The sequence below is a fragment of the Chrysochloris asiatica genome, unplaced genomic scaffold (assembly GCF_000296735.1).
Source record: "Chrysochloris asiatica unplaced genomic scaffold, ChrAsi1.0 scaffold00040, whole genome shotgun sequence".
NCBI lineage: Eukaryota > Metazoa > Chordata > Mammalia > Afrosoricida > Chrysochloridae > Chrysochloris > Chrysochloris asiatica.
The window spans coordinates 200,042-226,777 of NW_006408558.1; the positions used below are offsets into that span (position 1 = coordinate 200,042).

General features: G+C 38.5%; 1 protein-coding gene across 1 annotated transcript in view; it reads left to right on the plus strand.

Moving 5' to 3' along the window:
• The window catches only part of DCDC2 (doublecortin domain containing 2), a 274,998-nt gene that overhangs the window by 99,941 nt on the left and 148,321 nt on the right, over positions 1 to 26,736 (plus strand). The window contains exons 5-7 of the mRNA XM_006860783.1: positions 3,131 to 3,277; positions 13,238 to 13,292; positions 24,163 to 24,325. Of these exons, the coding sequence (XP_006860845.1) occupies positions 3,131 to 3,277; positions 13,238 to 13,292; positions 24,163 to 24,325 (365 nt within the window). The remainder of the gene's footprint in view (positions 1 to 3,130; positions 3,278 to 13,237; positions 13,293 to 24,162; positions 24,326 to 26,736) is intronic.

A 26,736-nucleotide genomic window follows, 5' to 3' on the forward strand; every position in this document is an offset into this window, starting at 1 on the left:
CCCATTTGTCTTATTGATTTGCAGGGTCTCTTTGTGTACTGGAGTCCTGGTGGAGCACGGTAGGATAAGTACTCAACCACCAAGTCAGTTTGAGTTACAAGGTCGGTGGGTCAAATTCATCGTCCTCTCCTCAGAAACCCTATATAGGGTTGCTTCGAGTCAAGTAGCACTTAATAGCAACAACTTTACATGTTGGAGGAATTGACAAATTGAAATTTGAGTTTTAAATGCCTTTCCAGTTTGTATTTTTTGACACTATGTTTCTTTTTTTTTTGCATACAGATATTTAAAATTTTGATGCAATCAAATTTACCAACTTTTCCATATCATCATTGTTTTATGGCTAGCTTAGGTCTTTCTCACTCCAAGATTATAAAAGAATTCTCCATGTTTTCATCTTGCAGTTTTAAATTTTATTTAAGCCTTTGATCTTTGGGTTTTAATTTTGGTGTCAGGAATAAAAGAAGATTATATATATGAAAATGACGTATAGTTTATGTTTTTGGGTAGACACATGTGTAAACGTACCCAATAAAGATACAGATAACATTAGGCATACAAAACTGTATACACTCATATGCATAATTGGAAGCTTAGATAAACCTATTCATTCATATATTGACATGAACACATACATATATAAATAAAAAATATATACAAGTAAAAAGTGAAAATGAAGAAATGAAATTATGTTCCTCAAATACAAAGTCAAGTGCCATTGAGTCCTGTGTAGGGTTTCCAAGGAGCGACTGGGGGATTTGAACCACTGACTTTGTGGTTAGCATTCCAGTGTTTATTCTGCAGCACCAACCCAGGACTCCACTTTCATACTTAAAAAATATAACTCTTAATGTAATGCCAGATATGAGTGAGATCTGGCTGCTGTTCACTTCAGACATCTGCACTTTCTCTTAACAGAACATTACGACTCTCCTCAGTCTACAGATCAGTAGATCAAAATATTAAAGTCATCTCATAAAAATTGGATTAGCTCCCTTTTATGTATACAAGGGGACTTCAAAAGTTTGTGGAAAAATTTCATGGTCTTTTAATTGCATTTTTATTATGGATTTTTTGAAGCCCATTTGTATATTGTATCTTATCAAAGAAAGAGAGAATGTCAACATGAATCGTGTTAACTATAAAAAAGAAAAACTAAAATCAGGGGCTTAGAATTTACTGAATACCCTCTTCCTACCAGCAGAGGAAACTAGTTAAATCCTGACTGTTTCCAGAGTCCACAACTATGTCGCCTTTGATTTTCTAGCTATAAAAGTTATCTACTGGTTGTGATCTTCCTATCTTGAAAGTAAATGAAAGATAAAGAATGCCTGGGTCTGGGTCTAGGTCAGTGATTTTCAACCAAGGGCAGTTTTGCCCCGGGGGAACACTGTGCTTGACTGAGGGAGGTTGCAACTGTGCTGCATTTCAGTGTTCAAGAGCAGATATCTATTTGAGGACTAAGGTGTGCCTGACCCAAGCCATGATATTTTCACTAGCTTCATATGCATGTGAAAATTGGACAATGAATGAAGAGGACTGTAGAAGAATTGATGCATTTGAGTTATGGTGTTGGGGAAGAATAGTAAAAGTACCAGGAACTTCCAGGGGAACAAACAAATCCGTGTTGGAAGAAACACAGCACAGAATGTTCCTTAGATGGCAAGACTTTGTCTCTTATACATCAGACAGGTTATCAGGAGGGACCAGTCCCTGGAGAAGGACATCATGCTTGGTAAAGTGGAGGGTCAGTAAAAAAGAGGAAGACCCCCAACAAAGAGGATTGGCACAGTAGCAGCAATAATGGACTCAAGTCTAACAATTGTGAGGCTGGTGCAGAACTGGGCAATGTTTCACTCTGTTGTGCTTAGGGTCGCTCTACAGCCAAACTGACTCAATGGCACTTAAGAAGAACAGCGCTATCAGTCAACAATGAATTATTTATTTATAAAAATGGACCAATAAAGTATTTTCCTTTGCAAATGTCATAGCATTCATTATGTAACATGAGAAGTTAGAGAATTTTTTCATGATTACCTTAAATCCTCCAGTTACTTACTCTTATTTATAACCTTCAATAATGTTCACTGACTTTCTATTTTAGTTTCACAGCCTGCTTTTTCCTAGTTTTTTTTTTTTTAAGTTCTGTGGACACTTTGAATCGTGTAGTAAAATTATCACAATGAATAAGTAACATATTAATTGTTGTTTTAAGTAGCCAGTTTACAGTAAAGGGAGGCTCTTGGGAAATCTCTTGAGTCTGGGAAGCTATAATGTTCATGCTCCTGTTTTTGAGGGTGGGCAAAAAAGGAAAGAAGCATGAATGTTATGCCGCTCTGTATCAGCAATTCTGGCAATTGGTTCTTTTCCCGCCTGCCCTCTCACCTCCTTTTTCCTGACCCACATCTGTGTTTGTTTGGATGTAGTACTTCTGCTGATGTCTGTTTTTGAAGAGTGTGGCTAGAGGCTTTGTCAGCATGACAAATACATGAAGAAAGTAAATTTCATGAAAGTAAATTTTTAGAAAGTAAATTTCATACTCACAAAATACTAATAGAAGAATCAGCCATCATCAGAAACTGGACTTTATTTAAAATACTATAACTTGTACAAATCAATGTTTTTCCTTCCGAGACCTTAACACGGTAGCAATAGGGGCTCTTTATGTTAAATTTGTCAGGCTCACTGGAGTGTAACTCTGAATAGCCAGATATTAATTGGATCTACATTATAACATACGTTGGTCATACTTTGGCCATATTATCAGGAGGGACTAGTCCCTGGAGAAGGACATTATGTTTGGTAAAGTGGAGGGTCAGTGTAGAAGAGGAAGAAGCCTAATGAGATGTATTGGTACAGTGGCAGCAATTATGAGGATGTTGTAGAACTGGGTGATGTTTTGTTTTGTTGTACATTGGGTCGCTATGGCACCTAACAACAACAACAACAACATTATAATATTGCCGTTTATTTCAGTGTAGTGGCATTGCAACATTTATAATTTAATAATAAACAGAACAGTAACACATAAATCAAATTAAGAACAAAATGTTTTTATTTACCTTGTGATTTTAAGTAACTCTTTAAGTGCTTATTAAAATTCTAACTGTTGGCATTAATGTTTTGACAGACTTTATACTTTAGAAGGAAAACTTGTTGAAAGTGGGACAGAGTTGGAGAATGGGCAGTTTTATGTGGCTGTTGGCAGAGATAAGTTCAAGAAATTGCCTTACAGTGAGTTACTTTTTGACAAGTCCACAATGAGAAGACCTTACGGGTAAGTCTTCTTCCTTAGTCTCTCCCTCTGTTCTAGTTATCGCTTGAAATAGTACTGAATCTTTTGTGGTTCAATCCAGTTTCACACTGAGTCTTTCCCTAATTATATAGTAATCTATATAGCTTGTTCTTATAACCTAAGGGATATATATATATATATATATATATATAGTGAGAATGACTAGTTTCAGATTCCTTGAGTATAAACACCCTTATTTTATCATTGAAAATATATGAAAGATTATATATTATTATTATTATTATTTTTACCATGAACACCATCTATACAAATATAAAGATTTATTTTTGTGAAGGGGATACAGGGGAATGAGCTTCCCTAGAGCAAATATTATTAGAAACTTTAACAATCTCTGCAGTTTAACTCGATCTAACTGTATTTCAGTTGGCTTAGATATAGACATCCAAAAGTGTTCAAACAAATATACTGCTCTACACCTCTTTTAATAAACTGTAGGATTTTAAAACAATTTAAAATTGTAATCCCACATGTGAAAATAGAGAGACTGGGTGTACATTTATTTAATCATTCACCTTTTAAGTATTACAATTTTGCATACACACATTGAACTGTGACTACCTTTATTTCTCCCTGAAATGCTATCTGTTTTGGAAAAGTGATTTTATTCTGCTGAAGTGATCACATCAGAGGCAAGATGAGCAGCTCTGGTCCCTGGCAGCTGCAGAGTCTCCTGGGCTTGCTGCCGTGGGATTTATCTCTGTTACATTTCCCAGAGATCTTATAAAACTGACATTTTTGTGGCTATTGTGCTAGGGTGGGTGATAATGGCAGAGAGAATTTATGATCTGTGTAGTTTTTTAGTTTTTGTTTTTCGAAAACAATATTTGATTAAGCTTTTGGTGAAAGTTTACACTGCAAATTAGGTTCCAATTTGGCAGTTTCTATACGCATGGCTAAGTGACATTTGTCACAATGTGCCAACATTATCTTTAGTTGTGTTCTATTTTTTCCCTTTCCAGCTCACTAGTTTCCCTGGATCCTTTTCTTCTCAGCTTTGTTTTGAAGTAGTTGTTGACTTTTTAGTCTCATACAGGTTTTTGAGTAGTTGTTGTTGTGGTTAAGTGCTGTCTAGTCAGTTCTGACCCATAGCGACCCGGTATAAGGTTTCTAAGGAGCAGCTGGTGAGCTTGAACCACCAACCTTGAGGATCAAATCAACTTTGCAATTCAACGCATTAACCCACAGTGCCACACCAGGATTCCTTTAGAGTAGGGTACTGATCTTTTAAGGGTAATGCTCCTGCTATTTTGATAAAAGCAGGTGATCTCTGATAAAATCAATTCGAAGTTTAAAGAATGTTCCAAGGCTATTGACTCAGGAAGTCCTCTATGGTTCTAGTTTCTTTCTTTCTTTTTTTTTTTTTTTTGTCAGGAAGACCTGTATCACAATTAGCTTATCTATTTATTTGTTAATGGACACTTTGGTTATTTCCATTTTTGTTATTGTGAATAAAGCAGCTATGAATATAGGTGTGCGTATGGCTCCTCATATCATTATTTTTAGGTCTCTAGATGAGGCGTTCAGCTCCCGTAAAGATTTACAGCCTCGGAAACCCTGTACAGGGTTGCTATGAGTTGGAATCGACTCCATGGCACATAACAACTACAACAAAGAGATGAGATTAAGGAGCTCTGGTAGCATAGTGGTTATGAGTTGGGCTGCTAACCTCAAGGTCAGCAGTTCAAAACTATCAGCCATTCTGTGGGAGAAAGATAAGACTTTCTACTCCTGTAAAGATTTACAGCCTCGGAAACAGTATACAGGGTCTCTATGAGTCGGAACTGACTCCATGGCACACCACCACCACCACCACCACCAGAGGTGGGATTGTTGGATGATTGTTGTTGTTGTTGTGCTGTGGAGTCAGTTCCGACCCATAGTGACCCTGCACATGGTTTCCAAGGCTGTAAATCTTTACTGGGGCAGAAAGCCTCATCTTTCTCCCATGGAACAGCTGGTAGTTTCGAACTGCTGACCTTGCGGCTCGCAGCCTGATTCGTAACCACTACGCTACCATAGCTCCTTTATAGAGTAGTTATATTTCTAATTTAATTTTAGAAAATGCTTTGCCATTCTCCAAAGCATTTGTACCATTTTACAGTCCCACTAGCAACGGATGAGGGTTCCAGTCTTCCCACATCCTCACCAATGTTAATTGTTATCTTTAAAAATTTATATCAGTGCCATTTTGGCCAGGGTACAATGGTATTGCCTTGTAGTGTTGGTTCCATCTATCTAATGGATTTTCTGTTATAATTTTTATTTAAATGCGAATGACTGGTTTCAGTTTCCTTGAGTAAAAATGCCCTTAATTTACCATTGAAAATTTATGAAAGATTATATAGTATTTTTTTTTTTACCATGAACACCATCTATTTACTGTTTTAATAAAGTCATTAAGTAAACATAAGTTTTAAATTTTTTATAAGGTCCCGCTTATCTATTTTGTCATCTATTCATGCATTTATTATAATGTGTGTTATCCTAGTTTTACACAGGATTAGCTCCCATAGTTTTCCCCCTATTTTTTTCTTCCAAGAATTGTATGGTTTTAGGGTTAACATTTAGGTCTTAGATTCATTTTGTGTTAGATTTTTTGTGTATGGTGTGAGTTATGGGTCCTATTTCATTTTTCTGCAAGTAGATATCCACTTTTGCCAGCATTATTTATCAAAGAGATTGTTTTTGCCCCAATGAATGGACTTTGGCCCCTGTTGAAAATCAGTTGTTCATAGATGTTTTGTTGTTGGGTGCTGTCATGTACTTCTTTTCCTTTTTTTTTGAATTTATGTGGTGGACTGCATTGATTAATTTTTAAAATGTTGAACCACCCTTTTAATCCTGGTATGAATACCACTTGATAATGATGCATGATGATTCTGATATGTTGCTGTATCTATGTTCATTCATAAGGGATATTGATCTGCCGTATGTGTGTGTGTGTGTGTGTGTGTGTGGTGTCTTTGTCTGGTTTAGGTATCGATGTTGTGCTGGTACTTATAGAAAGAATTTGGTATAGTGTTCCTTCCTCTTCTATGTATTTGATGAAGTTGAGTAGGATTGGTATCAACAGTTTTCTGAATGTTTGGTTGAATTCTCCAGTGCAGCCATTCAGTCCTGGGCATTTTTTGTTGTTGATAGTTTTTGATGATCTCATCATTCTCTTATTTTGTGATAAATCTGTATTTCATAGTTGTCAGCTATAATTTCACTTTTTAATTTGGTTGTTTGTCTCTTATGGTTTTTCCTTTTGTTGGTCTAGTCTGAGGTTTGCCTATTGTATTGATCCTTTCAAAGAATGAATTTCTGATTTTGTTGATTCTATCTACTGTTTTTCTATTTTCTACTTTATTTCTTCCTGCCCTGTTCTTTATTATTTCCTTCTTCCTGCTAACTTTCTACTTATTTTGCTTTTCCTTTTCATTTTTTCAAGTTGTCAGTTTAAATGGATAGTTTTATATCTTCTTTTTTAACATAGGCATTTATTGCTATAGACTTTCTTCTGAGTATTGATTTTGTTGTATTGCAAAGTTTTCATTTTCATTTAATTTTAGAAATTTAAAATTTTCATTTAATTTCAGAAATTAAAAAATTTGACTTTTAATTTTTTCTGTGACTCAATAAGAGCTCTGCTTCTGCAGTGGGTTAAGTGTTGGGCTGTAACTGAAATGCTGATGGTTTGGACCCACCAAACACTCTGAGAACAAAGATGAGGTAGTCTGCTTTTGTAAAGATGTCCAACATTTGAAACCATATGGGACAGTTATATTTTGCCCTGTTGGGTCACTATGAGTCCAAATTGACTCCATAGCAGTGTGATTTTTTTTTGACAGTTAATTTTTTTTTTTTTTTTTTTTATGAACCAATAGTTTTTCAGTAGTATATGAAGGGACTTAAAAAAGTAATGTAGATGATTGGCTGCTACAAGAAAAACAAGTTGTTCAATGGGGAGCCATCAAGGTAAGCAACCAAGTCCTTTCAAGACAAACCCCCTCCAAGTCTGAAACTCAAAGGGAACACATGAGCAGGCATGTAAGCTTGCTGGTGACCATGTTGGTCTACTGGTGAGTGGAAGATGGGGAAAGGCAGCAATGACGATTTGGGCTGAGTTCAACCACGTTCCATAGACTCCTGTCAACCAGGAGATAAGAGAGAGAAGAGGAAGGTCTGGTTGGTCCAAAGTGTGGTGAAACGTGGGGACTCCTGAGCCCATGGACAAGGACATAGCCACAGAGGGCTAGAGCTGAGAGTGAAGCATCCAGCTGACATGAAATGAGGGGAGATGCACAAGAACACCCACACTTGCAGATAGTACCAATTTGACCTAGCGTCGATGGCTTGATAATCAGAACTCAACTAGAGAAAGATAAAAGAAAACAACTTTTGATAAAGTAAACAAGTGTAAATTGCTACAACCTGGTGAACTTAATCTATACTTATGGATGTAGTAGCTTAAAATACCAAGTGAGAGGGAAGGAGTCTTCACATCAAGTATCAATACTATCACCTCTGTATACCGGGTAGATAGGGATGGGCAACTTAGACATTGGCTACCAAAATGAGGGGATGATAAAGGCATGAAGTGACTGGCTTACAAGTTTGCAAGAGGGAGTTTACTTTAAGAGTGTGCGGGGCAAAGTACAGTCCCCACTGACTAGTTTTCATCTTGTCTAGATAGGTCTGCTGGAAAGAGAAGGGAATAAGATTCTTATGATTCAATAATGAGTATTTGTTATCATGACTAATTGTGACTATCACAACTGTAAGGTAGAAGTTTTGTAACAGAAACAGGGGAGTAGTTAATCTTAGGACTCTAGGACCTAGCACAAGCAGAGTGTGGGACCATATCCAAAGAAGCAGCAACACAAGAGATGAATGCAGAGATGAGGACACGGGAGAGAGAGAAGCTCAGGACTCTGGACTCATGGAAAGAGAGGGACTGCATGCTGGAGGCCAGGAGGCAGGCTTGCAGAATGTGCCCTTTGGTTGTTTAAATTATTATATATTCCTGAGTGTTTCTGTGTACATACTTCCCTTCACCCCCAAAACAAACAAACAAACAAACAAACAAACAAACAAACAAACAAACAAACAAACAAACAGAGGGAATGGAAGCAAATACTGTTGAATGATGATGCAAGGAGGAGATTATAATCAATGCAATGAAATGATGGTTTAAATCTGATGTTCTCCCATGTAGATTATCAGTCAGTTCACAATAAAAACTTAAAAAAAAAAAAGTAATGTAGAAAAACTCCATTATCTTTTAATATAATTTTCCATGAACTTTTGGATGCCTTTCCTGGTGTGGCACTGTAGGATAAACACTGGACTGCTAACAAAACATTTGCTCCTTGGAAAATCTGTACAGGCTTGCTGTGAGTGAGAACTGACTTGAAGACACTTAACAACACTGATAATAACATGATATTTCATTTCCATGGTTCCCCCCACCCCACCTTTTTCCCTGATGGTGACTTCTAGCTTCATACCATTATGACCAGGGAAGGTGCTTTATATGATTTCAATCTTTTAATGTTTGTTGAGACTTGTTTTGTGTCTTAGCTTATTAGGTATTCTAGAAACTGATCTATGCACACTGGGTAGAGTGTTCCATATATGTCCATTAGTTTCATTGCTGTTGTCACTAGGTTCCATCAAGTAAGTTCCGACTCATAACTATTTTGTACACAACAGACCAAAGCACCACCCTGTCCTGCAGCATCCTCACAATTGGTACATTTGAGTCCTTTGCTGCTGCCACTGTGTCAATCCACGGCCTTGGCTTATGGTTTGATTTAAGTTCCCAGTGTCCTTACTGATTCTTTTTCAGATGTTCTATTTATCATTGAAATTGGTGTGTTGAAGTTCCTTACTATTCTTGTAGAGTTGTCCTTTCATACTTTGTTGTTGTTGTTAAGTGCCGTCGAGTCGATTCCGACCCATAGCGACCCTGTACAGGGTTTCCGAGGGTGTAAATCCTTACGGGAGTAGAAAGCCTCATCTTTCTCCTGCGGAGCGGCTGGTAGTTTCAAACCACTGACCTTAAGGTTCGCAGCCCGATTCGTAACCACTACGCTACCAGAGCTCCATTCCTTTCATACTAGTCACTGTTTATGTATTTTGGCACAGTGCTGTTGTTTGCTAAAGAACTGGTTCCAACTTACAATGATCCTGTGTCGTGTTTCCGAGAGCTGCTAGGTTTGAACTGATGACCTTGCAGTTGTTAGTCCACAGGTGTATATATATATTTATAATTGTTATATCTTCTTACTGAACTAACTCTTTTTTTTTTCTTTCTTATGTACTGTCCTTCTTTATCTCTTGTAATAGATTTTGATATAAAGTTCATTTTATTTGTTATCAGTACGACTGCAACCTGTTCTTTTTTGTTTACTAGTTACATGGACTTTTTCTATCCTTTTAATTTTGGTCTGTCTGTGTCCCTTATGTCTAAAGTGTGTTTCTTTGGGCCAGCAAGAGGAGGCGTAATGAGTTTTATCCATTTGGCCACTCTCTGCCTTTTACACGGTGCATTTAGACCACTTGTATTTAAGGTTATTATTGTAACTGAAGTGTTTGTCTCATTCATTTTGCTATTTGCTTTTTCAACTGTTTCATAACTTTTTTTTTTATTGTGATCTTTCTGTTTTCATTTGTATTTGGCTCCTTTCTTATGATGAGCCTTTTTGCTATGTTCCTTCTTTTCCTCTTGGTGATTACATATTATATGTTGCACATCTTGCAATCGCAACAATGCTTAGCACACAACCTTAACATAAAATCCATTCCTGATGTGCTCCTTCCGTCCTCAGTTCTGCTGTTGTGCTTCCATTAAGATGAATGGACACCCCATATTCAGTAAGTTTGCTCTGTACTGATTTCTTACAGTTCAATGTTGTGTTGTTTTCAGGACTTAATTATTGAATTTATTACCTGAAAATGTCATATACTTGATTTTTATGATTGCCTGTGTTGTTGTGTTTTTTTTGAGATCTCTCTTGCTCTTATTTTTTGTTTGTTCATTCCCCCCATGTATAAATATGAGTACTTATTTAATACTCTTGCCTTTCCATTTGGATGATTCCCTTGAGTAATACTTGAAGATATGGTCTGGTAGTGGCAAGTTCCCAGACTTACATTTGTTTGGGTTGATCATGATTTTCCCCTTGTTTTTGAATGACAGCTTTGCTGGATAAAGAATTTTAGGTTGGAGATTGTTCTCACTCAGTGTTTTATACATTTTGCTCCATTGTCATCTGGCTCTAAAATTTCTGGGGAGACATTTATATTGATTCTTATGAAAGCCCCTTGGTATGTTATATTGCGTTTTTTTTTTCTTGCTGCTTTCAGAATTCTCTCCTTGCCTTTGATTTTCATGAATTTTATTACACTGTGGCACCAAACTGATCTTTTTGTATCTCTTTTAACTAAAGCTCATGCAGCTTCCTGTGTTTGCAGGCTTTGTCCTCTGTTCAGATCTGTGAATTTCTCTCCTGGAAAATTGCTTCGATGCCTTTATTGATGTCATTGTGCTGTAGGATTCCAGTAATTTTAATGCTAGATTTCTTAATTGAATCCCATGTTTCCTTTTGGGTTTGCTCATTTTTTCTTTGTTCCTTTCTCTTGAGAATTGATCAATTCAGTTATTTTGTATTCTAGTTCATTTATTCTATCTTCTGTTTGTTATTCAGAGTTTCTCTTGCTTTTTAAAATTCTTTTTATTTATTCTTCTATTCTACCTTGGAATTGTATTTATTTATGTATTCAGTTTCATTGAGTCTCTCATTTTATTTCTTCCTTTCTCCCTGTAATCTCTGCTAGTTTGTTTTCTATGTGTTTTGCTTTCTTTAATTGTATTTAGCATGATAGCCTGAAAAGTGTCCATTGATTGCATTATTCTGGCCTACATAGGAGAAATTTCCTTTTCTTCATGCTTTGCTTTTGATTTGTTCTTCTTCTCTTGTGACTATGTGTGTTTTACTATTTTTATCAAACTCAGGACATTTTGTTATCTTTTTTGTTTTTTGCTTTCAATTTTGTGTCCTGCTTTTTGTGGGGTATTTTTCTGATTGGAATCCCTGACGGTACAGTGGTCAAGTGCCTGGCTGCTAACTGACAGACTGGGGCCCACCACCTCCGTGAGCCCCTCCTCAGGGGAAAGATGCAGCAGGCTGCCTCCACAAAGCCTCATAGCCCTGGGGACCCCACAGGGCAGTTCCATTCCACTCCATAGAGTCACCAAGAGTCAGAATTGACCCATCAACATTGGGCCTGGTTTCTTCTCCTGAGAAACTTTAGAGGCCGCTCTTATCCTTAGCTTGCTTTCAATGTGAATTCAGTTCTGGATGGTTGATCTCTGGTATAATGATGCATGTTTGGGATGGAGTGGTTTAGTTGATGGGGCTCAGCTTTTCTGAGGTGAAGGTTGCGGGGTTCCCCATGTCTTCCACTCAGGCTCTCCCACTGTGTCCTGCTGTGAGCAGGTTGCTGGCTCTTCTTTCCCCAGTGTATTCCCCTTGCCCTGCTGCTCCTGAGCTGCTTCCAGTTTTAGTACTTGTCTGTCTGGGTCCTTCATTAGATTCAACAGCACTCTCTTACAGCATCATGGTCTCACGTCACCCTTTCCCAGTTGTGTAGTCTGCAAATCCCCACAGTCGTTCTGTGCTGCCTTAAAAATCAGACTACCAGTTCCTCAGATTAGCTCCTTTTCTATGTTCCATGTTGTAGGTGTTGCTCAACCCTGTTTCCAAATATCTGTGATGAGTGAGAAATTGCAGTAGTAATAAGTAGGTTCTTCCAGCTTCTGTGTCATCCCTGCTCTTCCTTTCTCCCACTCCAGGTGCATCTTGACTCCCCATCACCTCAATGACTGTCTGGAGTTCTGAGATCTCAGTCTGTGCATGTTTGTACTCATTATTCAGTGGTTTAGTTGATGAGGGTGTAAATGGGAGCATTATATCACTTCATCCTCTTGTTTTGCCTCCTTTTATGATCGGTGTAATTTGATTGCGAGCCAGTCTGAGGGTTTCTAAATAAGTAATACATCAAATGGTATTTCAGGGCAGGGTTTGAACTTTGCAAGAACACCTGGTTTTCCAGCCCTTTAGAATTATTAACTAGCAGACATATTGCTAGACATCCTGACCCACCCATGAAATCAGATTGTTTAACAATCTCTGGTAATTAACTATACATCTCACAGTTATTAAAAGAGGTGAATTAATCTACTATGAGCTACTGTGTGTACCTTATGTTGGTCTAGCCCCTACAAATTAGTAAGATTTACCTTTATATATGTGTCCTATTTTTTTTTTTTTAAGTGTTTTATTGTGAATATATGTGTCCTATTTTTGGAGAGGCTTAGTGGGTTCCAGAATGAATATTTTCCTAATAACAACTATCTGTGTAATAATATCATGCTTATAGTCTAAGGAATTTTTTTTTGTGTGTGTGTAATAATGGTTAGTTTACAGACTCTCGGGATACAAATGCCAAAGTGCTACCTTTCTGCTCTTCCCTTAGAGGCAGATAGAAGAGATATTATAAAAACTATGGGAAATTATAAACTTTACCTTAACCTGAGAAAACAATTACTCAGCTTGGGAAAATAATTCTTTTGAAATGTAAGCAGGAAATTTTGGAATTCAACTAAGAATCCCATGAAAAAATTTAAAGTGATACTAAAAGTTTATTCATAAGTCTCCACTAAAATAGCATACAGGAAAGTATTGAACAGCTTTTCAAACAAAGTTTAGAAATTTTAGGGTATTCTTTGTGAAGCTGGGAAAATCTGTGGTACCTTTTGTGAAACACAGATATCAGTAAATGGTTGCCTTCCAGGTTGGGATGACAATTGTTTTGCATTATGTATTATTTGAAACAGTGCTCAGATTTCTAAATGGTAATTTGTTTCTGCAGTCAGAAAGCCTCTTCACTGCCTCCTATTGTAGGATCCAGAAAGTCTAAAGGGAATGTAAGTATTGTTAATATTCTATATTTTTGTATGATACAGAGAGACTGTCCTTAGGGTTTCAATTCAGTTTGAAGAAATGAAATGTAGCGTGTCTTGTAGTACATAAGCAATTATGTGAAAAAATGCCAGAAACTTAGTGTTATAATTAAGGTCCTAAAACAGCTAACAGTTTAAAAATATGGATTTCAAGATAGATTTCACTTTTTCCTTGTCTATAGACCTGAGTTACTTTATATCATGGTTGAAAACTTGTCCATAATGCATGAAAGTCTAGGACATGTCGTATTGGGTCATGCCAATGGTCTGTTTATCTTGTTGTATATCTCTAACCAAGACTAAAGAAGATAATTTGGTAAGAAAATGATAATTTTCAGTTATATTTCTCAAAAGATTAAGAATCATTCTAAATATTTTGTTTCCCATCAAAATCTTTTCCATTATTCATTTATTAATTGAGCAAACATTTATTTAATGCCCGCCATAAGGGAGTCTTGGTGTGGCACTGTAAGATAAGCACTGGATTGCTTGTTAACTGCAGGGTCAGTAGTTCAAACCCACCACTGCCCCTTGGAAATTCTATACAAGGTTGCTATGAGTAAGGACCAACTTGATGGCACTTAAAGTGAACATATAGAAGAGGGCAGCAGTCATTCAGTGTTGGGATTCTTGTCTTCTATGTGGGAGACCTAGGTTCAATTCCTGGCCAGTGCTCATCTGTCATTAGAGGTTTATGTATGGCAGTGAGGCTGAGCAGATGTCAGCAGAGCTTCCAGATGAAGACAAACCAGAAGAAAGGTCTAGAGATCTATTTCCAAAAATCAACCAGTGAAAACCTTTCACATCATAGTGACTTGATCTCATTGTTCATGGGCTGTCATGGGTTGGCAGCTGACTTGATGGCAGTTAATAACAACAACATTGTGTGGGAACTGATGGCAATTTGTAGGTAATTTCTTAACTATTTGTGCTTTTAGCCTATACCTCCTCATGAAGATGAGTTTCATGATATTCTGAGGTATGGTTTTGATAGGTATTTTTCTGTCTGAAGCTTTTCTTTTTACCCTTGGATTGAGTTACCTGCCCAGTTCTGATAAAAGCGAATTAGACATTTCCTCTCTCTCCCTCTGAATTAATTAAAGTCTTAATTTATAAATGAAGTGATCATTGGGCAATGATTCTGTCCCCTAACGATGCTTTAGAGATCTCCTACCCTCCCCCCTTTTGTTGTAGTTTTATCATGTAAAACATTTAGAACAAGAAAAATAATTTTGGATGTGTGCCATGCAAAAATTAGCTTGTTAATTCTTACAGGGTGAATGAGCAAGTAGTGCTGAACTCAGCATAGCAAACATGGGGTATTTATTACTTAGTCTTCTGCTGAGACGATGGCAGTATTTATAGCCTAACTCTTGTCCTCAGGAAATGTGCAATCTAATTGAGATAGGTGTGGATGCCTGAGAAAAACGGAAGTGCCGTGGCCAGCGAGGGTGTTGTCATTGTTGTTTGTGGTCCAGTTGAGTTTGACTCATGGTGACCCTGTGTGTACAGAGTAGAACTGTACTCCATAGGATTTTTAATGCTGTGACCTCTCAGAGGCGTATCTCTAGCCTATCTTCTGAGGTGCTGCTGGAGAAGTTCAAACCAATAACCTTTGAACTAGTAGTTGAAGTGTGATAGTTGAGTGTTTAACCATTTGCTAGCTAGTGACTCTAAAAAAGGAGACAGACAGAGGAAATCCTGAACTGATTAATTTCAAATATACTGAGTTGAAAGTGTCTAGTGAGTAGTTATAAATGGCAGAGATGGGAGCCTGATGAAGACATCAGGGCCAGAGCTGCAGATACGTGAGTTCGTCCACAGAAGGCTGTAGGAAGAGCAGAGACGGTGTCTGCCTTATTGTGGTATGGCCTGCCATGTATCTAGCAGGCTTCATCCTACTAATAGAATGAGTGGATGGGTGAGCAGGAGCTCAGACAGAAACTGAAAAGAGAAAACCTCAAAGACGTAGGCATGAGGCAACCTAACTTCAAAAGATATGAAGAGGGAGAAGAATGAGAATATTCTAGTAGCTGAAAAATATGTTTAGCCATTACAAAACCATAAAAACCCAACAACCTTCAATGAAGGGTTGGGAAAGTGTATTTTGTTCTCTTGCTCTTCTTCAGTACTTTATAGGACAATCTTTTTTGTTTCATGAAAATTTTAGCTGTTAATTATTACAGGGTGATGGCTACACAGGGGCCCAATACAGTTCAAGAACTGTCCCAAAGCCCAGGGGAAGTTGATGTCACAACAGAAGGCATGACTCAGTTCTTTGAATGTACAAATACTGACTGTGGAATTATGTGTTTACACTTGTAAATTTTGGAAACATTTAGATGTCTCATGAAACATATGCAATGTATATCGTGTTTTAAAATGCATGTGGCAAGCACACATATGCAATTTTCTTTCTTGCTCATTCATTTAGAAGGGTTTTTTAAATAATCGGTACCCTGAAGACTGGTTCATCTAATGACAATTGGTTGAGTTTTCCTTGTGCCTGACATGATTCTAGACGCCAGGGACACAGTGATGTGCAAATAGACATGATGCTCCCCTTTGGGGAGCTCAGTCTATCTGGGGAGATGGACATTCAGCAAACAATCCCATGTACAAATATATAATCACAGCATGCGATACGAGTGAAATAAAAGTACAGTGAAGTACAGTGCTATGAGCAGAGGAGCCCTAGTGATGCAGTGGTTAAGTGTTTAACTGCTAATCATAAGGGTGAACTCAGACCCAACAGCTGCTCTGCAGGAGAAAGATGGTATTCTGCTTCCGTAAAGATTCAGAGCCTTGGAAATCAGATTTGTTGTTGTTGCTGTTAAGTACCGTGGAGTTGATTCCAACTCATAGTGACCCTGCACAGGGTTTCCACAGCTGTAAATCTTTATGGGAGCAGAACACCTCATCTTTCTCTCGTAAAACCGCAGAACCACTGGTAGTTTCGAACTGCCAACCTTGAGGTAGCAGCCCGATTCGTAACCACTATGCTACCAGATAGGAGCAGTTATATTCTCTGCTATATTGTGCCTATGAGTTGGAGTTGACTTGATGGCAATGGATTGGGTTTGGTATGGAATATAAGCAGGAACAAGACAACTGATTTAGATAGGTGTGAGGAAAGGCCTCTTAGAGGAAGTAATGTGTAAGCAAGGACTCTGCGTTATAAAATATATTTCCACCCCATAAAAAAAACAAAGACTTAAGGTTCTACATTATATTTCTATGCTATGACTCATAAAAATAAAGTGACAGCAGAGTTGGTTCCTCTTCCTGACGTGTTCCCATATCATTCTTTTTATCCATCCATCCGTCTCTCCATCCATCCACCCACCCATCCATCCACCCATCTATCCATCTTTCCACTCAGTCAATTATCTATTCAACATGTGTTTATTGACCACATACTAACTGCTCTGTTCTATTGGTGAACAGAGCAACAAGGTCTTGGACCTTCTGAAGCTTTCATTCTAGTGTATGTGCATGTGGAGTCTGGGAGAGGAGTGGCGGTAGATAGGTTTTAAACTCAGAAACAAATACATCAAACTTTCAGCGCTATCAGGACAATAAAATGGGGCAGGCATTCATTTATATAAAATCCTCTGAGACAGAGACTTTAATGCTATAAAGAATGTAGGGGCGGGGATGAGGAGAAAAGAGCATCCAAGTCAGAGGAAGCAAAGTTACAAAAGCCATTGGTAAAGAGATTGTCCTGTGTTGAGCCTGGGAGGCAGAAAAAAGGCCAGAGTGGTCTGCAGAGGCAGATGGGTCAGGGACTTGTAGATGGGAAGCCATTTGAGTGTTATAAAGAAGGAATGATATCATTTGACTTACATTAAAAAATACAGTTTATTGTCTTTTCTCTGAAAGTTTACATTGCAAAATAGGTTCCCATTCAACAATTTCTACACAAATTGTTCAGTGTCTTACACTTTTAAGCAGATCACTCTGGTTGGTATCTACAGAGAATTGGGTCAAGGCAAGAATAGACTCAGGATACAGTAGGCTGGTGTCTGGGCAGATGAGACAGGTAACTTTGACCAGGTGGCAGCAGTGAATGAACATGTATTACAACTCTTCCTTAAGTACGCAGTATCAGTCTGATACCACTGACAAATCCATTCATCTAGCAGGTATTTATTGAGTACATATCATGTCCTGGGCACTGTTCTAGTGCTTGAGGGACCAGAGATAAACACTTCATCAATAGGGCTTAGAGTCCCTGGGTGATGTAAACAGTTCACATGTTCACTGTTGACTGAAAGCTTGCAGGTTCAAATCCACTCAGAGGTGGCTTAGAAGAAAGGCCTGGTGATAGACATCTAACAAAAATCTTCCATCGAAAACCCTATGGAGTACAGTTCTACTCTGACACACATGAGTCAGTGTCAACTGGTACTGGTTTTACGGTGCTTACATTCTTGAGGAGACTGATCAGACAAGTAATCAATGAGTGTGATATTAATCAGGACCAAACTTGAGGAAAAACACATCCAGTTATGGGAGGGGAAAGTGAGAGAGGGTGCTCTTGTAGCTGGGGTGGTCGGGGAAGGCCTCTTTTAGGAGAATAATCCTATGCCCAGAGCTGCTGCTCAGTAGGTTCTCACTAAAGTCTGTTTAGTGAGTGGGTGGGGAGGTGGCAGGGAGCCACCAAGGGGGTACATCTTATGTAAATAAATCTGAAGTCACAAAGTCAATTTTTACCAGAGGATTAATTTTCTCCTTTTCTTTAATTAATTGGTTCCCTGGAGAATGTACACATTTGATAGATCATTAACAACTCAGTACTCAGAGGGGGTAGGAATGAAGGGGACCGTGAGAAAAGAAGAGGGAGAGCTGGCTTAAAACTATAAGAACCACTGCCCCATCAGCGGGGAAGGCATCCCTCAACTCTTGGTGTAGCTCCAAGGGGACACAGAACTGGATTAAAAACAAAAACGAAAGCTATTAGAAATTTGTTTTTCCACACAGCTTTCTAGGAAACGCTTTATTGCATAAAGAACGGAGTGTGGGTGGAGGTCTGATTGAACTATGGAGAAAATGAAACAGAAAGCTGTTTTGGTTCACACAGGAGACCCCTGCTGGTGCATATGTGACTCAGCATCAGGGACCTCCCTGGGACACATAGAGATCGGGTCTCTAGGGGACAAGCCCCCCAATATACTCACTATCATAGAGTTAATTCCAACTCATGGCAACCCTGTGTAGGATTTCTGAGGCTGTACATCTTAATGGCAACAGAAAGCCTCGTCTTTCTCCTACAGAGAGGCTGATGGGTTTGAAATGCTAGTCTTGTGATTAGTAGGTTAGCCACCCAGTGATTATGCTACAGCACCAAAAGGACAAGCAGACCCTTTCAAAACAGTCACAGAGAATGCTTTGTGCAAAGCAGGATGAGGCCAGAGGCCACCCCTTGTTCAGACTCACAGTGCTGGATTATCATGGAAATGAGCAGATTTGGAATGATTTAAATTAGTGAATTGTCTTAAATTCTATTGAGTTTTAAAAATAAACTCATTAATAGAAGGTCGTCCTTTGTAGCTGTGAGTTGGCACCACATAGAACCAAAGCGCCCTCTAGTGTAAGACATAAAATCAGAGCAGTATTTGACAGACCAAACATTCCATTGCTGTTTGTTGTTCTACTCCCATAAACATTTACAGCCTTGGAAACCACATGGAGCAGTTCTACTGTGTCCTGTGGGGTCACTAGGAGTTGTAATTGACTTCACTGAAATGGGTTTAGTTTTTGTTACTACTATTTGCATAACGCATCTTATTATTACTGATCTAAAAGTTCAAATATAATTGCTGATGTTAGGTATAAGACAAAAATTAAAATATCCATCAGCTGCACCAAGACGTTATAGTAGGCTTCCACAAAGATGACAGCCTCGGAAACCCGATGGGGCAGTGCTACTTTGTCCTGTGGAGTCGCTGTGAGTTCGAATCGAATGACTTGATGGAAACATTTTATTATTATTTTTTAAATTCATGTATCATATGTCACTGTGAAGCAAATTATAAATGTACAAAGAAAAAATTTGCATACTCTTAAAAAACTTCATTTGTCATGGGGGAAACAGTTCTCCTTTCCTGTAAAAACAAAGACAAACAAAGCAAACTTTTGACTGTTGAATTGATTCTCACTCAAGGTGACTCCAAGCTTCAGTGTAGTGGGGAAATCACATTGGGACAACCTTGGGAAAATTAATTCCTTTATCTGTAAAATGATGACAGTGAAGGTTATCTATAAGTTTTGGTAAATATTGGTCTTATATTTGGTACAGAAAAGGTGATCAATGATATTCTACTGTCTGGCATAACTGCCCTATCCCCTACCCTTTGCCTCCTTCACAGTAATGAATATCTCTATATTTATATCCATAGCTAAGCGTTCTGGAAGTGTAATGGTTAAGCACTGGCTGCTAACCGTAAGGTTGGTGGTTTAAGTCCATAGCTCCTCCATTCAGAGCCTAGAAAGGTAATGGGGCAGTTGGACTCTATCCTAGAAGGTTGCTAAGGAACCCTGGTGGCACTGTGAGATAAGCACTGGACTGCTAATCACAATTGGTTCAAATTGTCCTGATGTGATGCTGTAGAATAAGCACTGGACTTCTAACCACAAGGTTGGCAGTTCAAACCCACAAGCCACTCTTTGGAAACCCTACACAGGGTCACTACGAGTCAGAACCAACTCGACAGCACTTAACAAAAACAGAATGAGCCGGAATCCACTCAGTTGCAGCGTTTTGTTTTCTAGGATTGTTATGAGCTAGAATTAACTCACTGGTAATGTGGTTTATTTATTTGTAATTTTTGGTGTATAGCTATTGCTCTGGAGTCCTGCGGTAGTGCTGTGGGATAAGCACTGGACTTCTAACGTCAAGGTTGGCAGTTCAAACCCACCAGCCACTCCTCGGAACCCCATACAGGGTTGCTATGAGTTGGAACTGACTCAACATATTATGCACAATATGTAATTTACTCATTCAAAAATTACTAATACTTTGTATGAATCTTTTTGTAAAAAAAGATAAGCACTTCGATTATTTCCAATTGTCTAAAACCCAATGTAGGGTCACTATGAGTCTGAACTGACTCAGCAACACTTAACAACAACAACAACAAATTACAAAACTATCTTCCCCTTTATTTTAGTTTAACTCTCACACACAAAGCGCCTAGTGCAAAGTTGACCTTCAGTAATTGATGCATGAGTGTTATTAACAAAGATGTGACTTATATAGTGATTTGAAGCAACTTGCTCTGGTAGCATAGTGGTTATGAGGCGGGCTGCCAACCTCAAGGTCAGCAGTTCGAAACTACCAGCGGTTCTGAAGGAGAAAGATGAGGCCTTCTGCTCCCGTAAAGATTTACAACCTAGGAAACCCTGTGCAGGGTCACAATGAGTCGGAACCGACTCCACGGTACTTAGTAACAGCAACAACCTTTTTTAATGGAGTCCTGGGGTGGAGCTGTAGGATAAGCACTCAATGGCAAGGTTGGTTTGAACAACAAGGTTGGCGGTTCAAATTCCCCAGCCGCTCCTTGGAACCCTATACAGCGTCACTATGGGTCAGAACCGACTCAACGGTGCTTAACAACTTGCTTAATGGTCCAAAATCACTCATTCGAGTGCCCATATAACAAATAGAGTAAATCAGAACTCGCCTATATATTTAACACGAGAGTTGATCTTAAAAATGATATTAATCATTAGGCACCCCAGGATTGGGTTTTCTCCTTTGTTAAATCCCTTTGTGAATAATACTTTGCCCAGAAAACTGTAAAAAAGCAGCAACAACCAAAAAATCAAAAGCAAAATACCAAACACCAACAAAAGACTATCTTTCTGAGATAAGAATTTCTCAGTTAGGTTCTATTTTAGCCTTTGTAATCTTAGTAGCATCTCTGAATATCCTAATATTATTGTTGTTGTTAAGTACTATACCTGTATAGGTTTTCCAAGGAGTGGTTGGTGGGTTTGAACTGCTGACCTTGCAGTTAGCAGTCCAGAGCTTATCCTACAGTGCCACGGCCAGGATTCCACACATTCTAGTAGGCACGTCAATTTCCAGGGAAGGGTACTTCTCTCATCCAAGGGTATCTAACATTCGTTAGCATCTTGGGATGGATTTAGGCTCCATTTAAAATGGACTGGGATCTCAGACCTCGCTGATAGTTTTGGATTTCCCACTATAATCATATTATGTATGCCAGGCAGTAGAGGAAATGATAAGAAGAAAAGATAGGAAAAAAACACACATACACACACACATTTCAGTTGCAGTTAATGCAATAATTAAATGGAAGTCGTATGCTTAAATTGCAGTTGGAATAGGAAATTAAATTACATTTAAAAAGTGTTATAGATTTGGACAAGTTTTCATACTGTTAATAAATCTATGCATAATTCATTTTCTTGTAGGCTATGACAAAATAGCATAAATAACTTCATTTGTAAGGCTGTGAATTTTTCTATTCTTAATTCTTAATTGGGTGACAGCTAAAGCCATTTAAATGCTTCTGGATGGCTGAATATATAAATGTTTAAAATGAGCAGTTATAATAGGTTTCTAGGCAGATTTGTTTATTTAATCTTTTTACATTTATTTTAAGATACTAGCCTAGTACAGATGTTGCATAAAAATTGCAACCAATATGGTGTGAGTTTGATATGGTTTTTAAGATCGTTGCTGTTAAGGGTCGTTGAGTTGGTTCCGACTCATAGCTACCCTGTTTGACTTTGCAGTTCAAACCAACCTTGCAGTCCAATGCTTATTCTATTTCTGCTACTGAAGAAAACAACCTGATGATACTTGTTAAGCAAATATTTATGCTAGGCTTTATACATGGATCCCAGGTGGCACAAGGGGTTAAGCCTTGGGTTGCTAGCCAAAAGATAGGCAGTTTGAACCCATCAGCCTCTGCCTGGAGAAAGATGTGACAGTCTGCTTCTGTAAACATTTACAATCCTGGAAATCTTATGGGGCAGTTCTACTCTATCCCATAGTGTTGTTATGAGTTGAAATTGACTTGAAGGTAGTTGATTGTTTTGTTTTGTTTTTGGTATAGACCTAAAAGCAAGTATATCAACTGATGAGAAAATTGAGGCTCAAAGAATTTAAGAGTTAGTTAACCCCAGGCTCCAGAGGTGGTTAATGGCAGAGTAGTGGCTTTGACCCAGGTGCTTTGAATGTCTAACACTTGCTTTTTTCCATGACCTACAGCCTGACACCTCACATACTCGGAGCAGTTGAGCCCCTGAGTGTCTGAGAGCCAAGCCTCCTTTATTGGAAGGAGTTTCTTGCTACAGGGAGTCCCTGGGTGGTTCAAAGTTTAAGTAAGCATTGAGCTACTAATCTAAAGGTTGGTGGTTGGAGTTCACCCAGAGGCTCCTTGGAGGAAAGGTCTTGCAATCTACTTCTGAAAAATCAGCCATTGAAGACCTCATAGGGCACAGTTCTACTCTGACACACATAGGGTCAGCATGAGTCAAAGCGGACTCCTGGGAAATTGTTTTTATATATATTTTTCTTTTCTTGCTACAGCAGTGAGCATCAGCACAGCATTCCTTAGGTGTTTGCAGTAGCTGTCATGGTAGAGTCTGTCTTGTGGTTCCCAGGAGCTGTACTTGGGCAGTGATGGGAGCCACTGAAACTCAGCCTCATTCTAATGCTGTTGTTAAGTACCGTGGAGTCTGTTCCAACTCATAGTGACCCTGCACAGGGTATCCAAGGTTGTAAATTTTTACGGGAGCAGAACGCCTCATCTTTCTTCCGCGGAACTTCTGGTAGTTTCGAACTGCTGACCTTGTGGTTGGCAACCCGACTCGTAACCACTATGCTACCAGAGCTCCTTGAGGAGCCCACTTTTGGTAAAGGCAAGGTCTTCATTACCAGAGACATATGGGGAGCCAGAGACAACCCTTGGCTGCCTTGTGGGAATAGTGGCAAACCTGCTCCCAGAACCCTCAGGGGACCGAGTACAGAGCTGCTTGAATCTGTGTGTTGATCTGGGTTTGTGATTCATAGAGACCATGACTGCCACCACTTAGATGACAATATTGGAGGGTTTCCACAAGCATGTCATATGTCTGTTTATACTGTGATATTCATACATTCACAGCAACAGCTTATTAAGATCTTTCTAGATTACCTGATGAAACTCAGGGTTGTCACATTCATCACCCAATACACACCTGCTCATTTTTCAGAAGAATGTGGAGTGAGAGGATGGCTAAGGCATTGGGTTTCCATGATGCTGCAGGCACACTGCACGCCAACCCGCTGGCTGCTTGACCTTGGGCCAGTCATTTAACCTCTGCTGCACTTTACTTCTCATCTGTGTATAATGGAGTGATAGCAATACTTGTCTCACAGTGTTGTTGTGAGGATGAGTGAAATAAGTCAAGAATTTCATGGAACACTTAGTACATATTAAATACTCAACACTTGTTAGCTATTGTTTTTATTCTCCTTTCTCTGCTAGACCCTTCTTCTGCCCCTGGGAAGGTAAACTATGTGTTAATATGTGAAAACAGAGATTAGCAGAATCAGCATACATTCACCCCCTCACTCCCACCCCATTGAATGCTATTGCTGTTATTGTTAAGTGCCATTGAGTTGATTCCATTCATAGCTACCCTGAATAGAGTTTCTGAGGAGCAGTTGGTGAGTTTGAACCACTGATCGTGTGGGTTAAACTGACTTTGTGGTTCAGTGTTTATCCTACATAATGCTATTAGTGACATGAATTTACTGGGAATTGCTTTGGAAGTTCATTAGCCAACTGTAAGTATCTAATCTTTTTCCATTTAGGGGAGTGAACGGCAATCTAAGTCAACAATTGGGTACAGTGACAACTTATCTCCTCAACCCACAAAGAGAAAAGGAAAAAAGGAAGATGCAAATTCAGAAAAACCCACAAAAGTGAAACAAAATGCAAAATTAAAGAATTCACCGCAAACAATTCCAAACAGTGGTAAGTTAGCTGCTATTATTAACAGTCCTCTTGAGGCTATGACACGACTTTAGTTCCTACACAGGTTTATTAACTTTCCTGAATGCATACAAGGTACTCTATAAGAGAGTTTTTGAGTAAGGCTTTTTTGGCATATGATGGCTACTGCTGTTTTTCACACTCAGTTTCTTAGATGTTGTATTGGGAGAACACTCACTTTAGAATCAAATGTTTCTTATGGTGGGCTTATAGAAATGATGACGTTTATCATCGCCTGCTCCTACTGATAGTACTTGATTAACATTTTTAATCAACTACTATTGACAACAGTTTCCCTTATAGAAATATCTTGTAGTTATTGAGGGTTCTGTTCCAAACCACCACAATAAGCCAAATATGGCAATAAAGCAAGTCACATGATTTTTTTGGTTTCCCAGTGCATATGAAATTTATGTCTACACCTGACTGTTGTCAATAGCATTATAAAAAAGTTTGAAATATCTTGGGAATTACTAAAATGTGACACACAGATGCAAAGTGAGCACTGCCGTTGGAAAAATACTGCCAGTAGACTTGCTTGATGAAGGGTTGCTGCAAATTTTCAATTTGTAAAAAAATATGCCATATGTGTGGAATGCAATAAAGAGAGGTATGCCTGCATTTGTGCCTCCACGGCCCATAGCCACCTTTATTCGATTCGTTTCTCACACAGAAAACCTTTCCTCACAAGATGTCTTATGTCAGTATAATTGGTATTTAGGGAATAAAATACATACAAAACTTTACCAAAATGCAATAAGATATGTACCAAAAATAGTTAATGTAATATTTTTCTTCATTACCAGGTAAGAGATGGTATAGCAAAATTGCTCTTAAAAACTTGCATTATCATGAGATTTTAGGATAAAAGTGTGATGAACTAAGGGGGAATGGAATCAGAATGGTCCATTTTCACATTAAGTTTCATGAAAAAGGGTTATTTTAAAAAAGAATGATTTATTTTGTTGTTGAAAATGTGCACAGAAATATATGCATCAATTCAGCAATTTCTTTATGTGCAATTCAGTGATGTGAATGACCTACTGCAAGTTGTACAAACATTCTCAGCCTCCTTTTGTGATTTCTCCACCATGATGATGAACTCACTGCCTAGAAGGGCTCTTTTGAGTTTCATTCCAAGCTCGTTCCCCATGAGAGTGGAGTGGTGGAGGCCTGCAGATCAGCCCAGTAGAGAAACTACTTTTCCTTCACACTGGGGATCCACTCACACTCCCTACAGTAGGACGGATTCATGGACAAAGCCCCATTTTGTGCTTAGGAGCTCCCAGTATTTTTCACTGTATTTCAGTATTTATGAGCAGTCACATTAGAACCACAGCTAATGAAGCCTTCACAACTGACAGGACAGCATTAACTTATGTGAGAGTCTACAAGAAGCTGTCCAAATGATGAAAGAGTTGAAAAAAACATGCATGGGATTAGCTTTAAAAAAACCCCCAAACCCAGCTAACTGAATGAACCATTTACACAGAGAGGGATCAATTACACAAAATGCAAGGGGGCTTAAGTCTTGGATGATTTAAGTAATGATGACAGCTTAAGTAATAATGATAGGTTCAAGTCAGAGTCTTGGATTCTTGTCCTCGTGCTGCTGTTGACTTTGGACAAGTCATGGAGGCTTCTATTTTTGACTGTATTATCATTTCTATAATGTGGTTTATGCTAAGATTTGTCTTTAAAGTTTTGCTTGTCTAAATTGGAATTCCCCACACTTCTGTGAGCTTGTACTGTGATGGTTTGCATGCCAGGAAAATCACATAGTAGGAAGAAGGGGAAGAGGGCCCACTTCTGAAGGATTAGCCACTGAAAACCCTATGTACCGCAGCAAAATGTTGTCTGATATGATGCCAGAAGATGAGCCCCTCAGGTTGCAAGGCATTCACAATATGCACGCAAAAAAAAGTAGAGTTGACCTTAATGACATGGATGGAGCAAAGCTTTTGGGACCTTCATTTGCTGATGGGGCACCGTTCAAAATGAGTAAAAAACAGCTGCAGACATCCATTTATAATTAGCACACAGAATGTACGAAGTATGAATCCAGGACAATTGGGAATTATTGGAAATGAAATACAATGGACAAAGATTGATATCCTGGCATTAGTGAGTGAAAATAAACAGGTATTAGCCATTTTGAATCAGACAGTCATGTGGTTTACTATGCCAGAAATGACAAAGTGGAGATAATTTTGACACATTCATCATAAAAAAAAAGTCAGGGTCTATCTTGAAATACAATGCTGTCAATAATAGAATGATATCTATATGACTATAAGGAGGACCAGTTAATATAAATATTATTCAGATTTACACATCAATTGCTAAAGCCAGTGTTGAAGAAATTGAAGAATTTTGCAGTGAATAAGGAAGAC